The sequence below is a fragment of the Mchenga conophoros genome, linkage group LG22, assembly GCF_057382185.1.
Source record: "Mchenga conophoros isolate Kocher_MC1m ecotype Shallow Benthic linkage group LG22, M_conophoros_male_GT1.1, whole genome shotgun sequence".
NCBI classification, from domain to species: domain Eukaryota; kingdom Metazoa; phylum Chordata; class Actinopteri; order Cichliformes; family Cichlidae; genus Mchenga; species Mchenga conophoros.
Window position 1 is genome coordinate 13,950,997 of NC_140546.1, and position 19,347 is coordinate 13,970,343.

The 19,347-nt window shown below is 42.4% G+C and overlaps 2 protein-coding genes across 3 annotated transcripts in view; one reads left to right on the forward strand and one right to left on the reverse strand.

The window, feature by feature from the left end:
• The window catches only part of osbpl10a (oxysterol binding protein-like 10a), a 101,650-nt gene extending 88,683 nt beyond the window's left edge, over positions 1-12,967 (forward strand). The window contains exons 9-13 of one of the 2 annotated variants that reach the window (XM_085262202.1): positions 149-647; positions 6,047-6,233; positions 7,774-7,956; positions 8,047-8,200; positions 11,639-12,967. In XM_085262202.1, the coding sequence (XP_085118328.1) occupies positions 149-647; positions 6,047-6,233; positions 7,774-7,956; positions 8,047-8,200; positions 11,639-11,683 (1,068 nt within the window). In that variant the 3' untranslated portion in view covers positions 11,684-12,967. The remainder of the gene's footprint in view (positions 1-148; positions 648-6,046; positions 6,234-7,773; positions 7,957-8,046; positions 8,201-11,638) is intronic. The other variant, XM_085262201.1, reaches the window with a different exon arrangement.
• A 926-nt stretch (positions 12,968-13,893) lies between these two features.
• LOC146549087 (dolichyl-diphosphooligosaccharide--protein glycosyltransferase subunit STT3B) overlaps positions 13,894-19,347 on the reverse strand; it is a 103,034-nt gene continuing 97,580 nt past the window's right edge. Inside the window, exons 15-16 of the mRNA XM_085262199.1 lie at positions 17,184-17,390; positions 13,894-17,033 (exon numbers count right to left, since the gene is read on the reverse strand). Of these exons, the coding sequence (XP_085118325.1) occupies positions 16,959-17,033; positions 17,184-17,390 (282 nt within the window). The 3' untranslated portion in view covers positions 13,894-16,958. The remainder of the gene's footprint in view (positions 17,034-17,183; positions 17,391-19,347) is intronic.

A 19,347-nucleotide genomic window follows, 5' to 3' on the forward strand; every position in this document is an offset into this window, starting at 1 on the left:
GCCTTGGGCCTTTCATGGATGCAAATGGAAAGGCAGAAGAAAGTCAAGTTACCAAAAAGTTCTTGGCTATGAAGTTTGATTTTAGCAGCACTGACTGAAATAAAATGTGTCACAAAGTGTCTATCTTTCCTTTGCGTTGCTTTCCTAGGTGGTGCTGCCTACTTTCATTCTGGAAAAGCGATCACTGCTGGAAATGTACGCTAACTTCATGGCGCACCCCGACATGTTCCTGTCAATAACAGCGGGGGCCACAGCTGAGGACCGAATAGTCCGCTTTGTGGAGTATTACCTGACTGCCTTCCACGAGGGGCGGAAAGGTGCCGTGGCAAAGAAACCCTACAACCCCGTGTTGGGGGAGACCTTCCACTGTTCCTGGGAAGTTCCTCGGGACAAAGTCAAGCCTTTGGACAGATCGAACCCGGGGTCGGCTCGGGAGCCAAGCAGAGGCCCCAACAACACACAGCAGGACGAGGACTCACCGGGAAGCTGCTACAGAGTGCGTTTTGTGGCCGAGCAGGTGTCCCATCATCCCCCTGTGTCCGGGTTTTATTGCGAGTGCCGGGAACGGAGGATGTGTGTCAACGCCCACGTGTGGACCAAGAGCAAGTTCATGGGCATGTCTATAGGAGTGTCCATGGTGGGAGAAGGTGAGCCAGTCTACCACAAACCTTCTAAAATACTGTGGGTCAAAAAAAAGTTATCACAGAAAACAATCAGTCTCCTGCATTCATGCATTTTGTTTTGATCTTTACTTTATTTTTATTAATGCATACAGCTCTAGCTGTAAGCACAGCCACATGCACCTGTTCTTGATAGCTTCTGTTTGCAAGGGGCAGCCAATCAGAAGAAAGCTGTCTTAAAGGGAGAGGAGAAAAAGCGGCTTGTTAGCAGATGAACAGTGTTATGCACCTGCATAAGATAAATAAGCATAATTTTGAACTGTGAATCATGTAAATCTACTCTGGCAGGGTCAAGAATATGCTATGCAGCCACAAGTGAGAAAAATAGTTCCCCTTTAATAAAGAACAATCCCTCATTTAGTGTAGCTCACCTTCTAGCATCTACAGGCTATGTAGAAAGTCTCTAAACAGTGTGTCTCACCAAAACTGCCTGCCACTGTCTGTGTGAGGACTATAAGATCCCTCCTGTGGCAATCAATAGCCCAGACCTCTCTGCTGGTACTGTTACATCGTGTACAGTAAGCTGTCAGGGATGAGTCACCCTGAGCCGAGATACAGGAAGTCCTTGGGCCCAATCAACTAAATCCGGATACATAAACTGACCACCTGCCACCAGGTTGTGATGCAGCAGTTCGTTGTCATGCGCGGAGGCTGATGCTGCCGTCAGAGAACACGATGACCGTCACCCCAGGATCCATTGATTGGTGGATTTATTTTTTGCAGTGGCGTCTTTCCTGACAGCAGCTGATACTGTAGTTTTATAAAGAGGCACTGATACTGATTGGCAGTGAGTCAGCAGCAGAATAAGAAACGGCAGCTGATGCAGCCTGAAAGCTACACGAGATGCTAGATTTCGGTTTGACCTGGATCTCAATGTATGGAGCCTCCTAGAGGTCGTGTAGGATAGAAAAAAAGAATAATAAACCTTTTTATACACTGATGTGCCACATCTGGATTAACTGAAGTTCTTTGCTTTAATCTATGACATGCAAAAGCATCTTTAGAACCTTTACATGATTAGTTGAAAACGTGCTCAGGATGTTATCTCATTACTTGACTGATAATGGACTTCAGTACTCAGGAGAGTGACAGTTATTGAAAATATATTAATATGTATATAATTAACATGAAATTGCTTGTTTGTTTTTTAATATTGTGGCCATCATTAACACTTTTATATAAGTGCTACGTAAGGGTTTTGCTGACTGTAGTGTAAGCCTTGGATTAAACAAATATAAATCCTATTTCTTGAAAAGTTGGGTTATTTTCTAAGAAGAAAAAAAAATCACTGAAATAATCTATAATATCACTTGAACCTTTATTTAAGTGACAGAAATACAAAGAAAAGACTTTGAGTAGTTAATTGCACTTGGAAATGTACAAGATGTCAGGATTTGACAGCTGCAACACACATGGCATGTTTACTGATGCATTACATCAGCCTTCCTTTTAATAAAACCTTTTAATCGCTTTGGTACTGAGGATATTATGTTGTAGTTTTGCAGCTGGAAATTTTGTCTTGCTTGCTGTAATGCCTCAACTCACCTCAGCAGTCCTGGTCACTGTTGTGTGATTCTCCTTTTTATGAAGTGCTGTACTTTTTCAACAGGAGATGGATTTGGACTGGCAGCAGGTCAAACGCTCACTCTGTCTGTGAAGTTGTGTCTTTGTAGCCATGAAGACATTGTCCTGCTGAAATGTGCATGATACTTCACCTGCTACCAATTAACTTGCTTAATGCTACAATCACACTAGCAGGGGTGTCGAACTCCAGGCCTCGAGGGCCGGCGTCCTGCAAGTTTTATATAATACCCCGGGTCAACACACCTGGCCTCTGGAGAACTTCTAGGCATGTTGGGGACGTAACTTAGCCTTTAAATGAGCTGTGTTGGATCAAGGACACATCTAAAACCTGCAGGACACCGGCCCTTGAGGCCTGCAGTTCGACATCTGTGCACTAGGGAAAACCACAGAACGACCCAAGGTAGCATGACAAGTATGCAGTCTTGTTGCCCTTGAAATGATTGCTTTGAAGACTGGACTCAGGATTGCAACCACTTGCAGTTAGTTGCAGTCTTCACAGTGACTTTAGTGCAAAAATGGTCAAAGAAAAAGTCGGGGTCAGTCTGCTATCAGGTGTGATTGAATGAGGTCAGGTTCAGATACAGTGCATGCAAACTGTTTGTGATAATATGGAGATTAACTGTTCGCAGAAATTCACATTAACTATTCACATTCAGAGTCCAGGCAGAATCGTATTGGAAACAGAAATTACTCCACAAATACTGATGTTGTTGCTTCAGGACAGTGACTTATGTGGTGTAATTATGTGGTGCTCAGCAACTTTCCTTTTACAACCAGTTGAGTCGAGTCTGTTGTTGCAGACAGACTCTGATTGTTGCTCAAAGTTGGACCATGATTATTTTTTAAATGGAAACTTATGGAATTGGCTCATGACAGCCGAGTGACCAGTTTGTTAAGTGAACATTTTGTCGGTCAGAAAAAATGTAAAACAAAAAGTCAATGCAATAAATGGGCAACCAGCAGCGTTTCCTAATTGGAGGAAACATCCATCATAGGTCTGTCCCAGCTTGTTGAATGTTTTTGAAGCCATCAAATTCTAAATTTGTATAATTTTAAAAAATACAGTTACAATTATATTTTTAAATACTTTTATGTACTTCTGTCAGTTAAAGGTTCAGATGAATCAGTACAGATTTTTGTTTGTGTTGCACTTTCCTAAATAACCCAGTTTATATATACGTGGTATTGATCTTCATATTTAATTGTCTAAAGCACCAAAGCATTTTTACTCAAAATGTGCCCTAATGTAAGAATAATGCTGAAGTATTTGCATCTCTCTAATAGTTTTTCTATGTGTTTGACTCGTAAATGAAAAGCTTCGTCACTTGAGCCCCTTGGAGGAGGAATTCATTTCTTATATTTTGTGGTTGCTACTTTTATTTGCCCTAAATGAGCTCTGAATAACTCCACCACCACGAGTTTACTCATTTACCATACAGACAGTTCTTTCAGCAGTACTTGGTTAAGCCTGGCACTCCCGTCGCTGGTTTCTCTCACTCTGTGTCATTATGTGCTCACAATAGGACCGCATGCAGTTTTTTCCCCTCAAGGCATCTTGCAGTGAAACAGCTAAACAAGTGACCTCTTGCAAACACGAGGTTATGATGGTAGAGCTGAAAATTGTTCGTGGTCATGAGAGGGGCATGGGAAAACTTGATCTAACTAAATCTCCTTGTACACTGATGACACACATGATGTTGGTGAGTGGATTATTAGAAGCACAATAGCTTTTCTTTATGGGGATTCCTGAGAGACTGAAACACAAACAAGGAGCCCAAAGAGATAAACTGGCTTCTATTTTGCTAAACATTCTCCAGTGTAGCTAATAGCTTTTATAATTGCAAATTAATACAGGTTCAAACTATATATATCCCATAATTCCGGTGTTTGATCACTCTGTTTGGCAAAATTTAAAATTCAATTCAATTGATTAATTCCTGGCACAGACGCAGCTTTTAAGTCTAGTCCAAATGTTCAATTGGGTTGAGGTCAGAGCTTTAAGAAAGCCATAACAGCAACTGTTAACGTTTTTTTTTATCAGTTTCAAAACCAGTTTGATGTATATTTAGGATAATTTTCCTGTTATAACTGTGTCTAAGTTTCAACTGTTCATTTGGGTTGTTCTTTATTATTCCATCCACTTTGTTGACTGTACCAGCACCACTAGCAGCAAAACAGCCCCCAGAGCATGATGCTACCACCTCCATGCTTGACAGCTGGTACAGTGTTCTTAGGTTTGAAAGCCTCGCCTTTACTTCTCCAAACAGACCTCGTTACTGTGGCCAAATTACTGAATCTTTGTGTCATCTGACCATAAAACTTTTCTCCAGAAAGCATTTGGCTTGTCCAAGTGCGCAGCTGGAAATTTCAGTCAAGCTTCAAGGTGTTGATTTTGTAGCAGGGGCTTCTTTCTTGGTCTACATCCTCTTAGTACGGAGGCGATGTAAAACCTGCTTCACTGTCACAGTGATGCTAGTGTTTCAGCAGTTTCCACTTTATGGCCGACTTGTGTGTTTAAACTGATCACCTTTGAATCTGCAGTTTAGAAATGGGTCTAATAGCTCCAACCTGTTAAAATCTACAGTTCTCAGATCTTCACTGAGTTCCTTGGACTTTACCATTGTCCTTAGTATTGGTCAGTCCAAGGAGTGCTGTCAAACAAATCATTGCAAGCCCAAAATCACAATGACTACCATGCCTAGGATGACTGTATGTAAACTTCTGACTATCTTGAGCATCTCAAAAGCAGATCATGCAGTCTGCTTTTTATCTTTTATTTGGTAAATTTGATGATTTTTGTTGTTCCTGTGCAATCCAGAGCTGGAAGCTGCTCATGGATCTGTTCTGAAATGCACTGTGACACATCTGTTGGAATCAGACATCATCTTGAGTGGTTTTGGTTCAGCTCCTTTTTATTGTCTTAGACTATATTAGAATGGCTTTGCATGATTCACAATTCAAAAAATAATTCCCATCTAAATGTCCTATTATGCCGTTAATATCTTATTTATGTGACCCGTCTGAACCAAGCTGTCTTTAAGGCAGCCCTCCCCGTAAGCCAACCTTCCTGTGATTGGCTGTCCCTCAAACAGGTTTTATCAGAAGGCGGCGCCCACCCACCTGAGACTGTATTAGGGACATATTATCTCATAGCTGTCGTAGAAAAAGTTTAGGACTGCCTGACACTTGAAAGGGGTAACTCGCCAATAAGCTGCCCTCATGGCTAGAAACCTTTGGCTATGTTCTATATAATCATCTACAACTTTAACAATAAATATATCAGCTTTAAAGATCTTTCGGATAAAGCTTGAACTGAAAACACATCTGAATCCATATTTGTTAAAAAAAGAAAGTGTTGCACCCCTACATGTGTGCACGTTTGATGTAAGTGTAAAGTTTTTAAACAGTGTCTAATGTCTGTATCTGCTGTTTAAGTCTCCAGGCTGCCTTCTGTGTTTCATAAGCGAAAAATGCTCAGTCAGTGACGGGCACATAGCTGGCTTAGTATCCATATACGAAGCCCACGCATTTAATTACTTTGACAGCTGATTGTGTTTTCAGACAAAGACGGATGGTGTGCAGGCAAATCAACTGTGCTGGCATTCCTCACCTGATTTAAACTTCTTGGAAAATGGTGTTCACACTCTTGGATTACTCAAACAATTCATTCTCACAATGAGCTTCAAAAAAAAAAAAAAAAAAAAAAAAAAAAATTTCTTGTAGCTGCTCTCATCATATCCTGTCGGACTGACTTTAAGAGCTCCGTCTCTTTCTCCCCGTAGGAGTCCTTTATCTCCTCGAGCACGACGAGGAGTACGTCTTCACATTGCCCTGTGCCTACGCCCGCTCCATCCTCACTGTGCCCTGGGTGGAGCTGGGGGGCAAAGTCTCCATCAACTGTGTCAAGAGCGGCTACTCGGCCACAGTGACCTTCCACACAAAGCCTTTCTACGGAGGGAAGGTACATCGGTGAGTATTCCCCCCTCTGCGATAGCTTCTTCATACATGTGATTCAGTTTAAGGACGGCTGGTTCTTGTTCACTTCAGGGAAGGCAGAGGAAGCGAAATAATTCATCTGTGAGGTTATCAGACTCTTACATATGACAGATTATGTCACCAACAGTAGTAGTTCATGCATGCAGTGGATTTCACAGCTTATGCTTCTGTCTTAACGTTTCAGTATTTGTGAGTTATTTTATAAAATGAAACATTTTAGCTGATTTAAGCAAAGAAAATACAGGAAATGTTTGCCAATAATTTGGTCATAAAGAACATTAACTATCTGTCGCACCAGAACTCTTCTTCACCGTTAAGAGAAAACAATGTTTCCCACACACTGAGTAGATGCTTGCATAAAGTTGATGTATTGAGCACACTTATGCTGTCAATGTGGCATCATCAGTGTGAACCAGGAAGTTTCATAAGAACAATCCAGGTGTGGCAGGTGGATGCTCTCCCTGAACCTGTTGTATGCAGTTTGAATGCTTCTGCTCAGTACCAAGAGAGTTAAGAGTCTGTGGCTGGGATGTCTATGGTGAGAGGACCCTCTATGTCTTCCTCCTGCATTGTTCTCTTTACAGGCTCTGGATGGCACTTCAGTTCACCCTGTTGGTCAACAGATGATAGGGATTGCTTGAGGAAGAGCCGACGGATCCAAGCATTGCTTGTTGCATAACTTTTTCAAGAAAATCATTTATTACTTGAACCAAATAATATGGAGAGCTTTGCTCTTTTTGTCTTCCTGATTAAGCCAAACAAATAAGTCACAACTTCCTGAAAAATGATTGGAGTAATGTGATTTAGCGACTAAGTAAAGACAGGCGACCATTTAAATTTTGTGACCATTTTCTGACAGTGGTGGTGGAGAGTGCGACCCAACACTGGTCCAAAATCTTCCACAGGCATTTAGTAGACTTCAGATCCAGTAATGGTAAATGCCGTAGCGTGTTACTTACATCGTTTTCATAATCAAACAACTCAGTGACCCCTTAGGCTCCTGTGGATGGACTGAGAGACGTTTCATTCCGAGCCACCTTGAGCTCAAGCTCACCGTGTTTCCTTAAATTTAGTCAACAGATGGATGTCACAGTGTAAGCACAGTATGGAAGGTAGTTTTAGTAAAACTGCTTCAATAAAGGAACTATTTGGCGATTAAACTCTGATGAAACTGAATAATGGCAGAGTAGAGTAAGTAGTAGGTGACGATCCATGCAATCTAGATGTTGGCAGTGTTGGAGATGAAGCAGGTGGAGAATTGGATAAGGCTTTGAGCAAACAAATGAGGTGGAGATTGGGAGTCTGAAAGTCAAACTAGAAGAGCAGCACTGGGATTCAAAGCACAGGGAGCAGAGTAATGATGGCAGATGTGGCTTTGACAGCCCAGAGAAGACAAACAGCCCAAACACCCATTAATTGATTTTAAGTGCATGTATATATCTTAACTATCTGCTTGCTAAAGGCTGCTTTTAACTTAACAACAACAACAACGGTCTCTGTCTTGCTGCCATAGGGTGACAGCAGAGGTCAAGCACAACCCGACCAACACCATCGTGTGCAAAGCACAGGGAGAGTGGAACGGCACGCTGGAGTTCACGTACAGCAGCGGGGAAACCAAAGTGATCGACACGACCAAACTTCCCGTCACCAAGAAGAAGCTGCGGCCGGTGGAGAAACAGGCGAGGACAGAATCCAGGTGAAAGGCAGCAGAGTTCAGTGAGCATTTTGGGAGCGTTTCACACTCATTTGCCCTCCGACACGGTTTTAAATGTGTTTTGGCTTATAGGCGGTTGTGGCAAAACGTCACCAAGTCGCTGAAGGAAGGGAACATCGACGAGGCCACGGAGCACAAACACAGACTGGAGGAGTGTCAGAGAGGGGAGGAGAGGCAGAGAGCAGCTGATAACAAACCCTGGATGCCCAAATACTTCACTAAAGAGGTACTGCAAGAGCAATAAGATTCAGTCTGAGCTCTAGTTTGTAAACATTCCTATTTCAAAGTATATCCCACTGAACGGCATAATACTATATTTAATAAATAGTGCGCTTCATTTACTGTGAAATCTGAGTGAAAATCTTTGCATTATTTAGTCGCCCTGACAAGCAAAAGAATTTTGAGCCTTGCTGATTGTTTCAGAAGTAAGCTTTATTTTTAACTCGAGGTAACGCCTCTCCCCTTTTCCTCATTAGTAGCACACACAGCGCTTGTAACTGTGTGATTATACTGTGTGCTGTTTTTGTGGTGATACATTTTTGGGTCACAAACTAAATGTTAGGTTTAGTTCTTGCTTCTGCAGTGGCAACAGACTAAAAGAGAACTCGTGAAGAACACGCAAAGTCGTTCTGCTTTAATCACCTTTGCTTCCACTATATTGCTGTCTACCTTTTTTTTTTTCTTTTTTTTTTTGCCTGTCCCGTTTGGCTCTTTTGCCATCAGAATTGTTGTCTAAAGGCAAAGAAAGATGCCCAACGGATTTACTTTACCAAACTGACCATCCCAGCCTTGCCGTAATGGTCCATTTGATTCACCTTTTATTGTTTATTTTATTTTCACTTACTGAATACGGGACAGACTTGACTGGGGGAAAGAAGGGGAGAAAGAAAGAGGGAAAGAGAAACAGCTGAGAAGAGGGACGGGGGAGAAGGGCAAAAGACAAAAACCAACAGAACGGGCAGAGAAGAAAAAAATGCATATATCAATCACCTGGGTCACCTGCTGAGAAAGAAAAAAGAAAACAAGCAGAAGAGAACAAGAGTAATAGAATAAACAGCATCACAATGATATATGGGAATATGACAGTAAATACTAAATGTTAAACATTATTGTGCAGCACATAAGATCAACAGAACACAGTGTGCTTTGAGGTAGGAGCCAAAAAGAGTGTAGTTTGTGGGTGTGATCACCCGTGTGTACACCTGTGAGCATGGACGCGCTTGTTTTTTGTTTTTTAAAAGGTTCCTTCATGTAATAATCTGCTAGAGGGTGTGGGGGGGCCACAGCCCCGTCCTCCAGGGCATGAAGCAGGTATGGAGGAGATCAAAACTCCAGACATCCAGAGGCCCCCAGAACACAAGAGACCAAGGAAGACCAACAGAGGGGCAGCTGCGCCACTGTCCCAGAAAGAGCTGAGGAGAGTCCCAGATGAGGGCTCACTCAGCAGCCGCGGAGCAGAAGCCAGGGGGAGTTGCAGTGACGCGCCCGTGAGCTCCGCCGGCAGCCAGCCGCGCCTGAGTGACCGAGCCCCAGGCCGAGAGGCCGGGGGCACCCCACCTCCGAAGTGGCCCGAGCGAGCCCCAGGCTCCAGGCCCCGATAAGTGGCCGCCAAGGAGTGAGCCGGTGTGTACCTGGACGCCCATCCCCAGACACAAAGAACCACCAACGCACCGACACCTGAGGGAGTCCGCCACTGGCAGGGGAAGTGGTGGTGGGGGGAGATAGGCCTCCAAACCTTGGAGGGCCTGAGATGTCCCCAGAGAGGTGGCGCCTGACACCCAACCTGACATATAGACACAGACATACAGGCACACACAGATACAAACATCCATTCCCACCCTCATGCTCTCATATGCACTTACTCCACACTCAACCAACGTGGAGACAGACATAAAGAGACGCTGTGCACACGATCACACTCCCCAAGCGTACTCTAAGAACCGGGTCTAGGTACCCTTGCCCCTGGAGGGGGGAACTGCACCCAGACCCAGGTGGTGTTACCCTTTTCCCTGCGGTGGGGGGAGGCAGACCGCCCCGACTCCGCAGCAGCAGGGAGGCCCCACACTCCAGACCACAGTCGGACGGCCAACTCCTCCTAGCCCCCCTGCTCCAGCAGGTCGCAGAGAACGGGGGTGAGAGAAGACTCCAAACCTCCCTCCACCCGCTCATTGTAGTGTTGATGCATGTGTGTTCTAAGGTGCATTTAAAACCCAGGAGGGCATGGAGCTACCTGCCAGAGAGCAGCAGGTAAGCGCATGGTCCCTCCTGCTAGCCCTCAATGTCTATGTGTATTTAAAATTGAGAGGTGGGCAACGATGCCAGGGGTGGGGTGTACACCCTGATGGTACTTTGGACTCCGTGTATCGTGCCCACCCCCAAGATCCTATATGTATGTGTAATGAGAGTGTGAGTAATGTGAATGTCTAAGTTGTGGGATAAAATTGAGGCAGAGGCAGCCAGAAGGGGACGGGGGGGGGGGGGGGGGGGGTAGCCTCCTCTGCACCCTGGTGACATACCCCTACTCCAAGGCCCTGCATGTGTGGGTGGTTGTGGTGGAGCGGGAAGAGCTGTCTACCTTACAGAAATGGACTGGTTCTTATGTAAAGCACGTTATACACTATGACTCAGGCACACAAGCAGTTTTTTTCTACATCTAAGTGTTTTCTATCTAACATTCATGCACAATTACATATAAACACATCAGAAGCAACTCTGGGTTCAGTATCTTGCACAAGAATACTTTAGCATTCATACTGGAAGAGATGACCTGCTCTACCTCCTGAGCCACAACCACCTGTAGAGAAAACTAGTACAAGTGTATGTGCAAAAAAAAAAAATAAAAAAAATCATCTTTTCTTTTTGCTTTTTACTTCCAAACGATACATTTTGTTCCATATGAAGTGAAACATCCTTTTATATATAATTGACTGATTATTTCTTACAGCACATGAAAAACTGAATCATTATCTCAGATTATGAGAATTTTCTAGTTTGAATACATTGCAGTTCAAACTGTACAAATACTGTGCGTCTCTCAGAGATGAGGATCCAAGTTGTCAGATGAAAGTCAATTTTGCTTTTAATTGGAAATCAAAGTCATGGAGTCTGGAGGAAGAGAGGAAGTCACCGAATCCAAGCTCCAGAGTGAAGTTTCTGCAGTTGTCATGTGATCTGCTGGTGTTGGTGGTGGTTGGTTCGCTCTGTTTTTACCAAGTCCAGAATCAACACAGATTTTAGAGCACTTTGTGCTTCAATCATCAGCTGACTAGCTTTATCAAGAAGACTACAGATGCTAACAGAGCAACGTGGACTTCAGCTTTGCGCACTGCGTTGGTGTTACTGATCTCTTCGACTCACACTGATGCAGTAATTTGCGGTAAAAGAGCCCATGAGCCAAGTAATGGTGTATAAATTAGCATACTTTTCAAAAGTTGGACTTTACTGCTTTCTGAATCCTATTTTGATTGATTTTAGGAAATAATGTTATAATCTAAATTTCTGATTTTCATATGCTATCAAGCATAAAGAGCTTTTATACAATATTGCACGTTTTTAAAGATGCACTGGGTGGGATTTAAATGGGCCTTACTTTGTAAATTTTGGTAATTTGATCCAAATTTGAGCTTTATTTTCTTAAAAGGCTTTTTCTCCCTCACCTGTGCAGGGGGATGGTTGGAGCTATAATAACCCGCTGTGGAAGTCAACCTGACATCAAAAACGCTCCTTTCTAATGGACTATAACAACTCCAGTTCCCCGTGCTGAGGAGGATGGGGGAGGGGGTCAAACAAGGGGAGCGGCGTCCCCCATGGACCTTCAGACCCCACCGAGTGACACTACGGCGACACAAACAAGAAACAAACAAGGTGCCAAATGGATCTCCACAGTTTGGGACTCCTGGGGAGAGCAGTACATTTTATATACAGTTGGTAGTATTCAAAGTAGAATATTTCTATTTTTCACCTGTCAAGGCCTTTTTTTGCACACACATAGTTTATGACGCCTGCCACTAGTCTCCCACTTTGTATTTTTCTTTTTAATGATCAGCGCATTTTTCTCAGAAATCAGTTTGTTCCAGGTTTCATGCCTTGTTAGAGTGGATCACATCTCCCGTAACACATAACACTGTAGTTCCCAGATTAGTTTGTTTATAGAGCACTTTTAACATAGAAGTAAATCTACTATTTTGTATCGATGGCTTTTACCAATCAGGTTGGGTCTCTCAGAGCTTTAGAAGAATTAAGGAAACCTAAGCAGATTTAAAACTATTTAAAATCAAATGTACTATATTAGATGATTTAGTATATATTAAAATAGAATATATTACAGCAGGTTACTAGAAAGTGAAGGTCCTGATTGTTTGTGTCTGCACTATGAATGTATCTTGGCACATTTTAATTGTACAGTATGCTTTCCCATCTTGTACTGATGGCTACTACACATGCTTACGACAGTATGTTGCTCTATCACCTCTGCCTACCAGATGAGCTCCATTACTACCTCTCGTTTCACCATCACACGCTTTTTCTTCCAGAAGAAAACACCGGTTTGTTTGTATTGTAGCCAAGAGCTCCTCTAATCGGTGTTGTATCTGCGCCCCTCAGACGACACGTCCATAATTAGGGAGCCCCTGTACACCCCGTCTGTGCCTCCTGAAGTTAATACTTCTTTGTTTCAGCTGTGGTGATGATTATGGATGAGGCAGCTTGCAGGAACATACAGCCATGTTATCACATTTTGGGGGTGGTGGTGGTGGGGGAAAGAGGCTGCCTCTGTGAAGATGAAGGTCTGCCAGAATAACAATCACTGGGACACTGCAGGAAGAGGTTCATACCACTGTGTACTCGCGTTTTTATGTCTACATTTGACGAGATATGTGACGATTATTCAGACTGATCGGCTTTTCTACAATAAAGTAAAAAGGTTTTAAATGAAAAACTGTTTATTTTTTGTCATAAAAGAAAGAAAACCGCACAACCCCGCCTTAGGTTTTTAACGTATGACAGTATTTGTATGCAGATGAGCTCACCCACTCCATGATGATGCTCTGCATTATATATGTGTAAAAAACAAACCTGTCAGACATTTAGACCAATGTTGGAGCTTGTTTTACACAAACACTGACTTTGGCCTTACATGCAGACTTTACATCTAAGCACTGCTGCAACGCTTCTCATTACTGTCAGGAGTTAAAGTGCCACCTGCTTTAATACATCATTCTTAGGCTTTGTTGCCAGGCACCGTTGCTCAAAGGGGACTCACCAAGCATTTCCTTATTTTCTGTCACATGCATACTCTTGCAAATAATGGTTTCAGCAACATGTGCAAGCAAACCCTGTAAGCCCAAAAGCTCAGACTTCAGACTGCTCTAAAGGCTTAGTTTAAGTCTTTTTTTTTTATACTCTTGGCTCTTAATGATGTCAGAGGGAACCGATATCCCCAATATGGTGATCTCAGGCACAGAAGCTCCACCCACCTGAGGTTCAAACCTTTTGTTTGCAAGGGGAAACCAATCGGAAGACTTCAAATAAATGGTGAGCTAGGGTCATCTCAGACAGGGTGAACTCAAAAGCTGCACTAAGGCCCAGAGTGAGATTATTTTCAGCACAAAAGTAAATATATAGAGTGAAGTATCTTCACTGGAGAAATCACGAGTTGAGATCGCATTAAATAATAAGTGGCTGAAGAACAGCTACTCATCCGCCACCAAATAAAGAGATCTCACCCCCTCCACAATCAGTGTTCTTTATGCGTACTGCTGCACACTCAGAAGCAAAAGTCTTCACCCAAAGTGTAATGCTGCCATCAAGTGGTTCATTTTGCATTCAACTATGTTTAAAGTCACATTTACAGATGGTCCATGCAACGCTTTCAAAGTGAGAAGACCAGCAACAACACACACACACACACACACACCAGTGTTTTCTTTAAAGTGTATATTCAAAGATGGCTGAACAGAACAACAATGTAAAAATGTAAACTCTGAAGATGAGCAGACACATGTGGGAAGAGACTGCATTAGAACAACAACAAAAAAAGAAAGATGTTGTCGGGGACAGATGCCACCGAGATTCTAAGACATGAGGAAATTCAGAGCAACCATTCTGCTGTTCCTAATTAAACAAACAAAACAAATGAGCACAAAAGAGGAGCACACTGTACATCACATTAAGGCTTAGTCTGAACTCTGTCCTCTGTGTAACAGAACAATGAAGTGGCATGTCGAAGGTCTGAAGCCTCAAACGGTGACAGTTTGAGAGATCAAAGCATTCAGATACAAAAACAAAAAAAAACACCCGATATGAACAAAAGTTATTTTTTGTAAAATGTGACAAAACAAGTATACTGCATGATGTGTCACTTTTTTGATCAAGAAAAAAAAAGTTACAGAAGCGTGCACACATTAGTTTTTAGACAGAGTCTAAGAACCCAAACACACAGAGAACAGTGCAATGCCCATAGAATAAGACATAGGCTACCACTCAGAGCTGTGTCCCAGCTGCATACCGCATACTCCAACTAACACTACTAGGATAGAAATATTTTATATTATGTCTTTTTTAAAGATAAATATCAGGGGGGTTTTCTGAAATATAATCAGTATCAGGAACCAACTCACCAGTTCTAAACATGATGTGGGGTGCAGAATAAAAAAAACCAACTGTATTAAAGTGGATTATTCCAAAGTAATTCCAAACTCTTTTTGTTATCAATTACAGACCTAATCTCAGCACCTGGAAAATTAAAACACCTTTTTCTGGAGAATTTACAGAAAATTTAACTGATAGACTAAAAGGCAACCACAGGCTAACCTATTCAAAAGCATGCAGCCCTTTTTAATACTGCATTGAACAAAAGAATGAATGGATCAATGAACAGCTGTAAACTTTACTGAGATATTTTTAAAGCAGTAAAGTAAAATGTCACTGTTATAGCTTTTAAAAACGTAAGGAGCTTCCAAATCTCTTTAGAGACAGAAAAAAGTGATTATTTTGTGGACTTCTCAATCCATTAAGTTTTCCTCCTTTTCAGCCTCATGTACAAATACAATGCTGGATGCTCATATTAAGCACTCTGTCTCATCTTGGCTTTGTATGATGTCACAGAGCAGATGTCACCAATGTGGTCATCTCAGCCAACAACCTTCAGCCAATCAGAATAAAGTTGGCTTAAAATCAGAGAGGCCACTAGAGTTTGTTTCAGACAGAGGATAATCTCTCTGAAGAGATTTCAAAGAATAAGGATTATTTTGAACTGAATCATGCAAAGCTACTCTGGCAGAGGAGAAGAATAAAACTCCTAAAAGACCTTAGTTTTCAGGTTTTTCCAAGGGTAGTTTTTCCAAGTGACCACCCTCACCAAGTTCTGATGCACAATCATTTTGTTTTATAAGCAGCCCTGACCTTTCACTTCAGAGCTTCAAGGGTTACTCTCAGTATGCTTTCAATGAGTAAAAAGTTAAAGACATCACAACTGGCTCTGAGGACCGTTTTCAGGAAAAAACATTAACTGGGAAATTGATTATTTCAACCGCCTGCTGTACAAACATCTATTAGTGCAGCAGTAGTATACAGTACAGGGACACAGCTTCAGAGTACCACAGAGACATTTGTTAGTCTTATTCTCACTGATCCATCTTATGTTACAGGCAGAGATGGAAGTCCATTATAGTTTCTCATTCAGTTCATCTTTTCTAGATTCAGTGCCTGTATACCATGTAGCCCCCACTCCCCCCCTTCACAGTTCACCAGTCCATTTCCAGATATTATGAACATTTCCAGTTTTCAACGCCTCAGTCTGGTTGAAGCAGCGAAGCCGCCATTCTGACACACGATGAGCTTAAACAAAAGTAGACAGCCACAAACTCAAACGTAAAAATTAAAAGGAAAGATAAAAATCAGGCGATGGACGACCAGCGATGAGGCACTAGGCTTTGCTCACTTGAACTAGAGAGCTCCCCCTGCAGGAAGGGAGGCCTAATTTATTAATCACTACTTTGTACACACAGTTGCTTGTTTCCGTCTTTAAACCCTAGCAGCAGAAATGTACAATCTATGCATTTAGAGGGGGGGAAAAACAGGGGGTGTGTAAAAATTCACATTCAAATTCATTCTGTCAGCAAAAATCTCAAGCCCCTCTGTACAAGAATTATTGCATTCACTGTTCTAAATGCTGTCAAACAAAAATCAAACAATCGCACAAAAACTGGGAAGAAAAAAAAACTAAACAAAAAAACCCAGAAACTGCATATTTAAAAAGTCACCACAACAATCCAATATATTATCATCCTTTTAGACAGTTTCTCTTTATATCGCATATTTACATATTAGGCCAATTTCTCTCCCCAGAGAATCTGTGGGGAAAACAGGGGTCAGGAAGCCAGGCAGAAGACAGAAAAGAGATGATGACAAAAAGGTTAATATTACAGAAGGGCTGTGCGTGGATGGTGACGTTCCTCCATACCGCATACTGTCCTACTGTACACGAGTCAGGAACAAAGTCCTCGGCTTTCACTGCTTCGCCTCCTCGCTCCCAGTAATGAGTTCACATGTGCCACGGAGCAAGGTCGATGGGTCTTTGGTGCAAATGTTCCTAGTCTTCTCTTGTTTCGCCTTCACCCGATCCCTGTACTGATAAGCACTTAATTAACATCACAAAAATTAAATCAACGCTGGACCCAGTAAAGCAGCCCTATGCCTCACCACACATTCAAGTACAAAGTAATAAAAAAAAAAGAATTGAAAAGAAAAAAAAAAAACAGAAGAAAAAGCAAGACAAACATCCTCAGGATAAAAAAACCAAACACCAAAAAAAACGGACGACAATTCTGGAGCTAACCAGATATGACACATCCTCGACACATGAGGGCGCTCTAGAGACAAGCGCCCGAGACCAACTGCCAGATAAAACAGCACCTGTGTTCTTCATCATTGGTGTTTAGAGGTTTCTTCACGTTTGTTCTCCTACAGTTCACGATTCGTCGCCGTTATTTTTTTTGGAGTTTCTTGCCCTTCTTCATGGCAAGTTTGTTCTTGATGTGCCCTCGCTTCCTCTTGGCGGTCTGGTTAGAGAAATGAGGTCGAAATAAAAAGAAAACATCTGTAAATATTAGAATTGGTAGGATTTAAATTAATTTTTTTAAGCAACTTTTTGTACATTTAAAGAATTAATAAATAAAAAGACTGAATGAACACATGCTCTATGTTGTTACCTTTTTGGAGGTGTACTTCTGCTTGGGCACGACACTACGGAGCTTGTGGTCGAGCGGCTCTCTGTTTTCCAGGTCCTTCACCTTGTAGATCCTGACCAGCCAGTGCTCTGAAGTGAACGCCTCCTCCAGGTACTTGAACTTAATGTCCTTGTTGCCGATCTCGACGTTACGTGTCCGGTCAAAGCCAGGCGGCGTCCTAAAATCCAGCTGAGAGACGAGCAGGTTTATTTATCTGATTTTCTGGCAGCTATCAGTGACAGGAACGTATGAAACTGTGCAGTGCAATTGTTTGTCTTCTTATAGAGGAAGGTGGGAAGAGGTACACTGGAGAGGCAACAAAACAACCCCAAATTCCTTCTCGACTGATTTTTCTGTCGTTCTTGTCACTCTACTAGTTACACAATTAGACCACAGAAGATTCGCCAAGTGTGGAGGAGATACCAGGAGGCAGGCCAACACATGAGAGCTGCCCATAAAAGGGCATCGACCAAGGAAGCAGAACATGTATCTGCTCCTTCATGTGCGGAGGAACAGAAGCACTGCCAGAACCCTACAAATCGACCTCTAGTGGGCCACTGAAGTGCATATTTCTGATGAAGCTGTGATATACATGTACTACGGTGGCATAAGGGCCTGATGTCCCTTAGTGGGTCCTGTAATCACAGACAGTGCAGCTCAACTGGCATTCAGAGAATACCACAACTGGCAGGCACTGATGACCTAGTCTCTCCGCAGATAATTGTTGCAGGCAACAATGGCAAGTGCCAACTGAGCTGCATGGTGCCGGTCAGTCAGAAGCACGCACATGAACAGCCCACTAGAGAGGATTGTGTAGGGATCTTGTAGCATTCCTCTAGTTCCTTCTTGCACAGAGATGCAGATCTAGGTCCTGCTTAGGGGGAAGGCTTTTTTCAGCCCTGCTCACCTCTCCTCATCTCCACCGCACGCTTGAGACTGTGCAGGGAGACACAGTGAGCCTTCTTGTGACAGCACATGTGAACACGACATCCTAAAGGAATGTGACTACGTGTGCAACCAGGCACCACCTCCTACTATCAGAGGTGACAAGAAAAGAAAACGTAGTCAGGTGGGACAATGAGAGAGCAGGAGTTGTGCCCACCACCTGCAAAACCATTTCTTTTCCTGAGGGGGTCGTCTTGTTGTTGCCTCTTCAGTTCACCTGTTGTCATTTTCATCTGGACCGAAGCTGCTTAGAAAGCAGAAACCAGCTGAGAGGACAAACTGAAATCCTTCAAGTTGAACTGAATTTGTGTCACGGAAATATAAATGACGTCAAACCAAACACATGTTAACAAAGACACGATAGAAGCTGCCATCCCAGCTCCTAAAGAGCCAAACACCAATAAAAAAATGAATACATTAGCCAAACATATTGCTGGTTATAATAGTTTTTGATTTTTAATGGTTTTTTAAATTATTTTATTTGTTGTCATTCTAGTTTACAAACTGAGATTATTCATTTTAGTTTCATTTTATTTTTCGAGGCACGTTTACCTTTAATTTTTAGTAGTTTTGAGAAAATAAATTATTGACGTTTTTAGGATTTTATTATTCATTTAGCATTTTTCAGGGGCAAAATGTATGAAGTTCAGATTAGACATCACAATATAAACAAACCTTTGAAGGCTGCTGACTCGCAACAGTGCAGACCCTTGTCTCAAACAGCTGCACCACAGCCTCCTCAGGCTACTGGCATTAATAAGTGTGGTGTTTCTTTATCATTTTTTGTACACCATCACTTGCTCCTCATATTTTGTCCTGCATTCAACTGTGTTTGAACACTTTAATAACCTGTGGGATGTGCACTGTGTTGGCAGAAGACTTTGTGTTACTGCGGTACAGATGTGCCAGAGTGTACCTTTTTACTTTCTCCCGGCTTATTCTTGCTATAATGTAAATCAGCATGGCATTTATTCAGTGGTCTGGTGGAATGAGTAGTGATCACTGATCACTCAGGATTGAAGCTGTAACAAGGTGTACAAACTGAGCACGTGTAATAGAAATACACCTTAAGAGATTTAAAGCTTACTTTGGATCAAAGCCAGCAAATCTGTTAAGGCATATAAGCGGATTTTTATTTCCTGGTGATTTCAACCGTTAAGGCTAGGGGTGGGTTTTTATAATCGATTCATCGATTAAAATC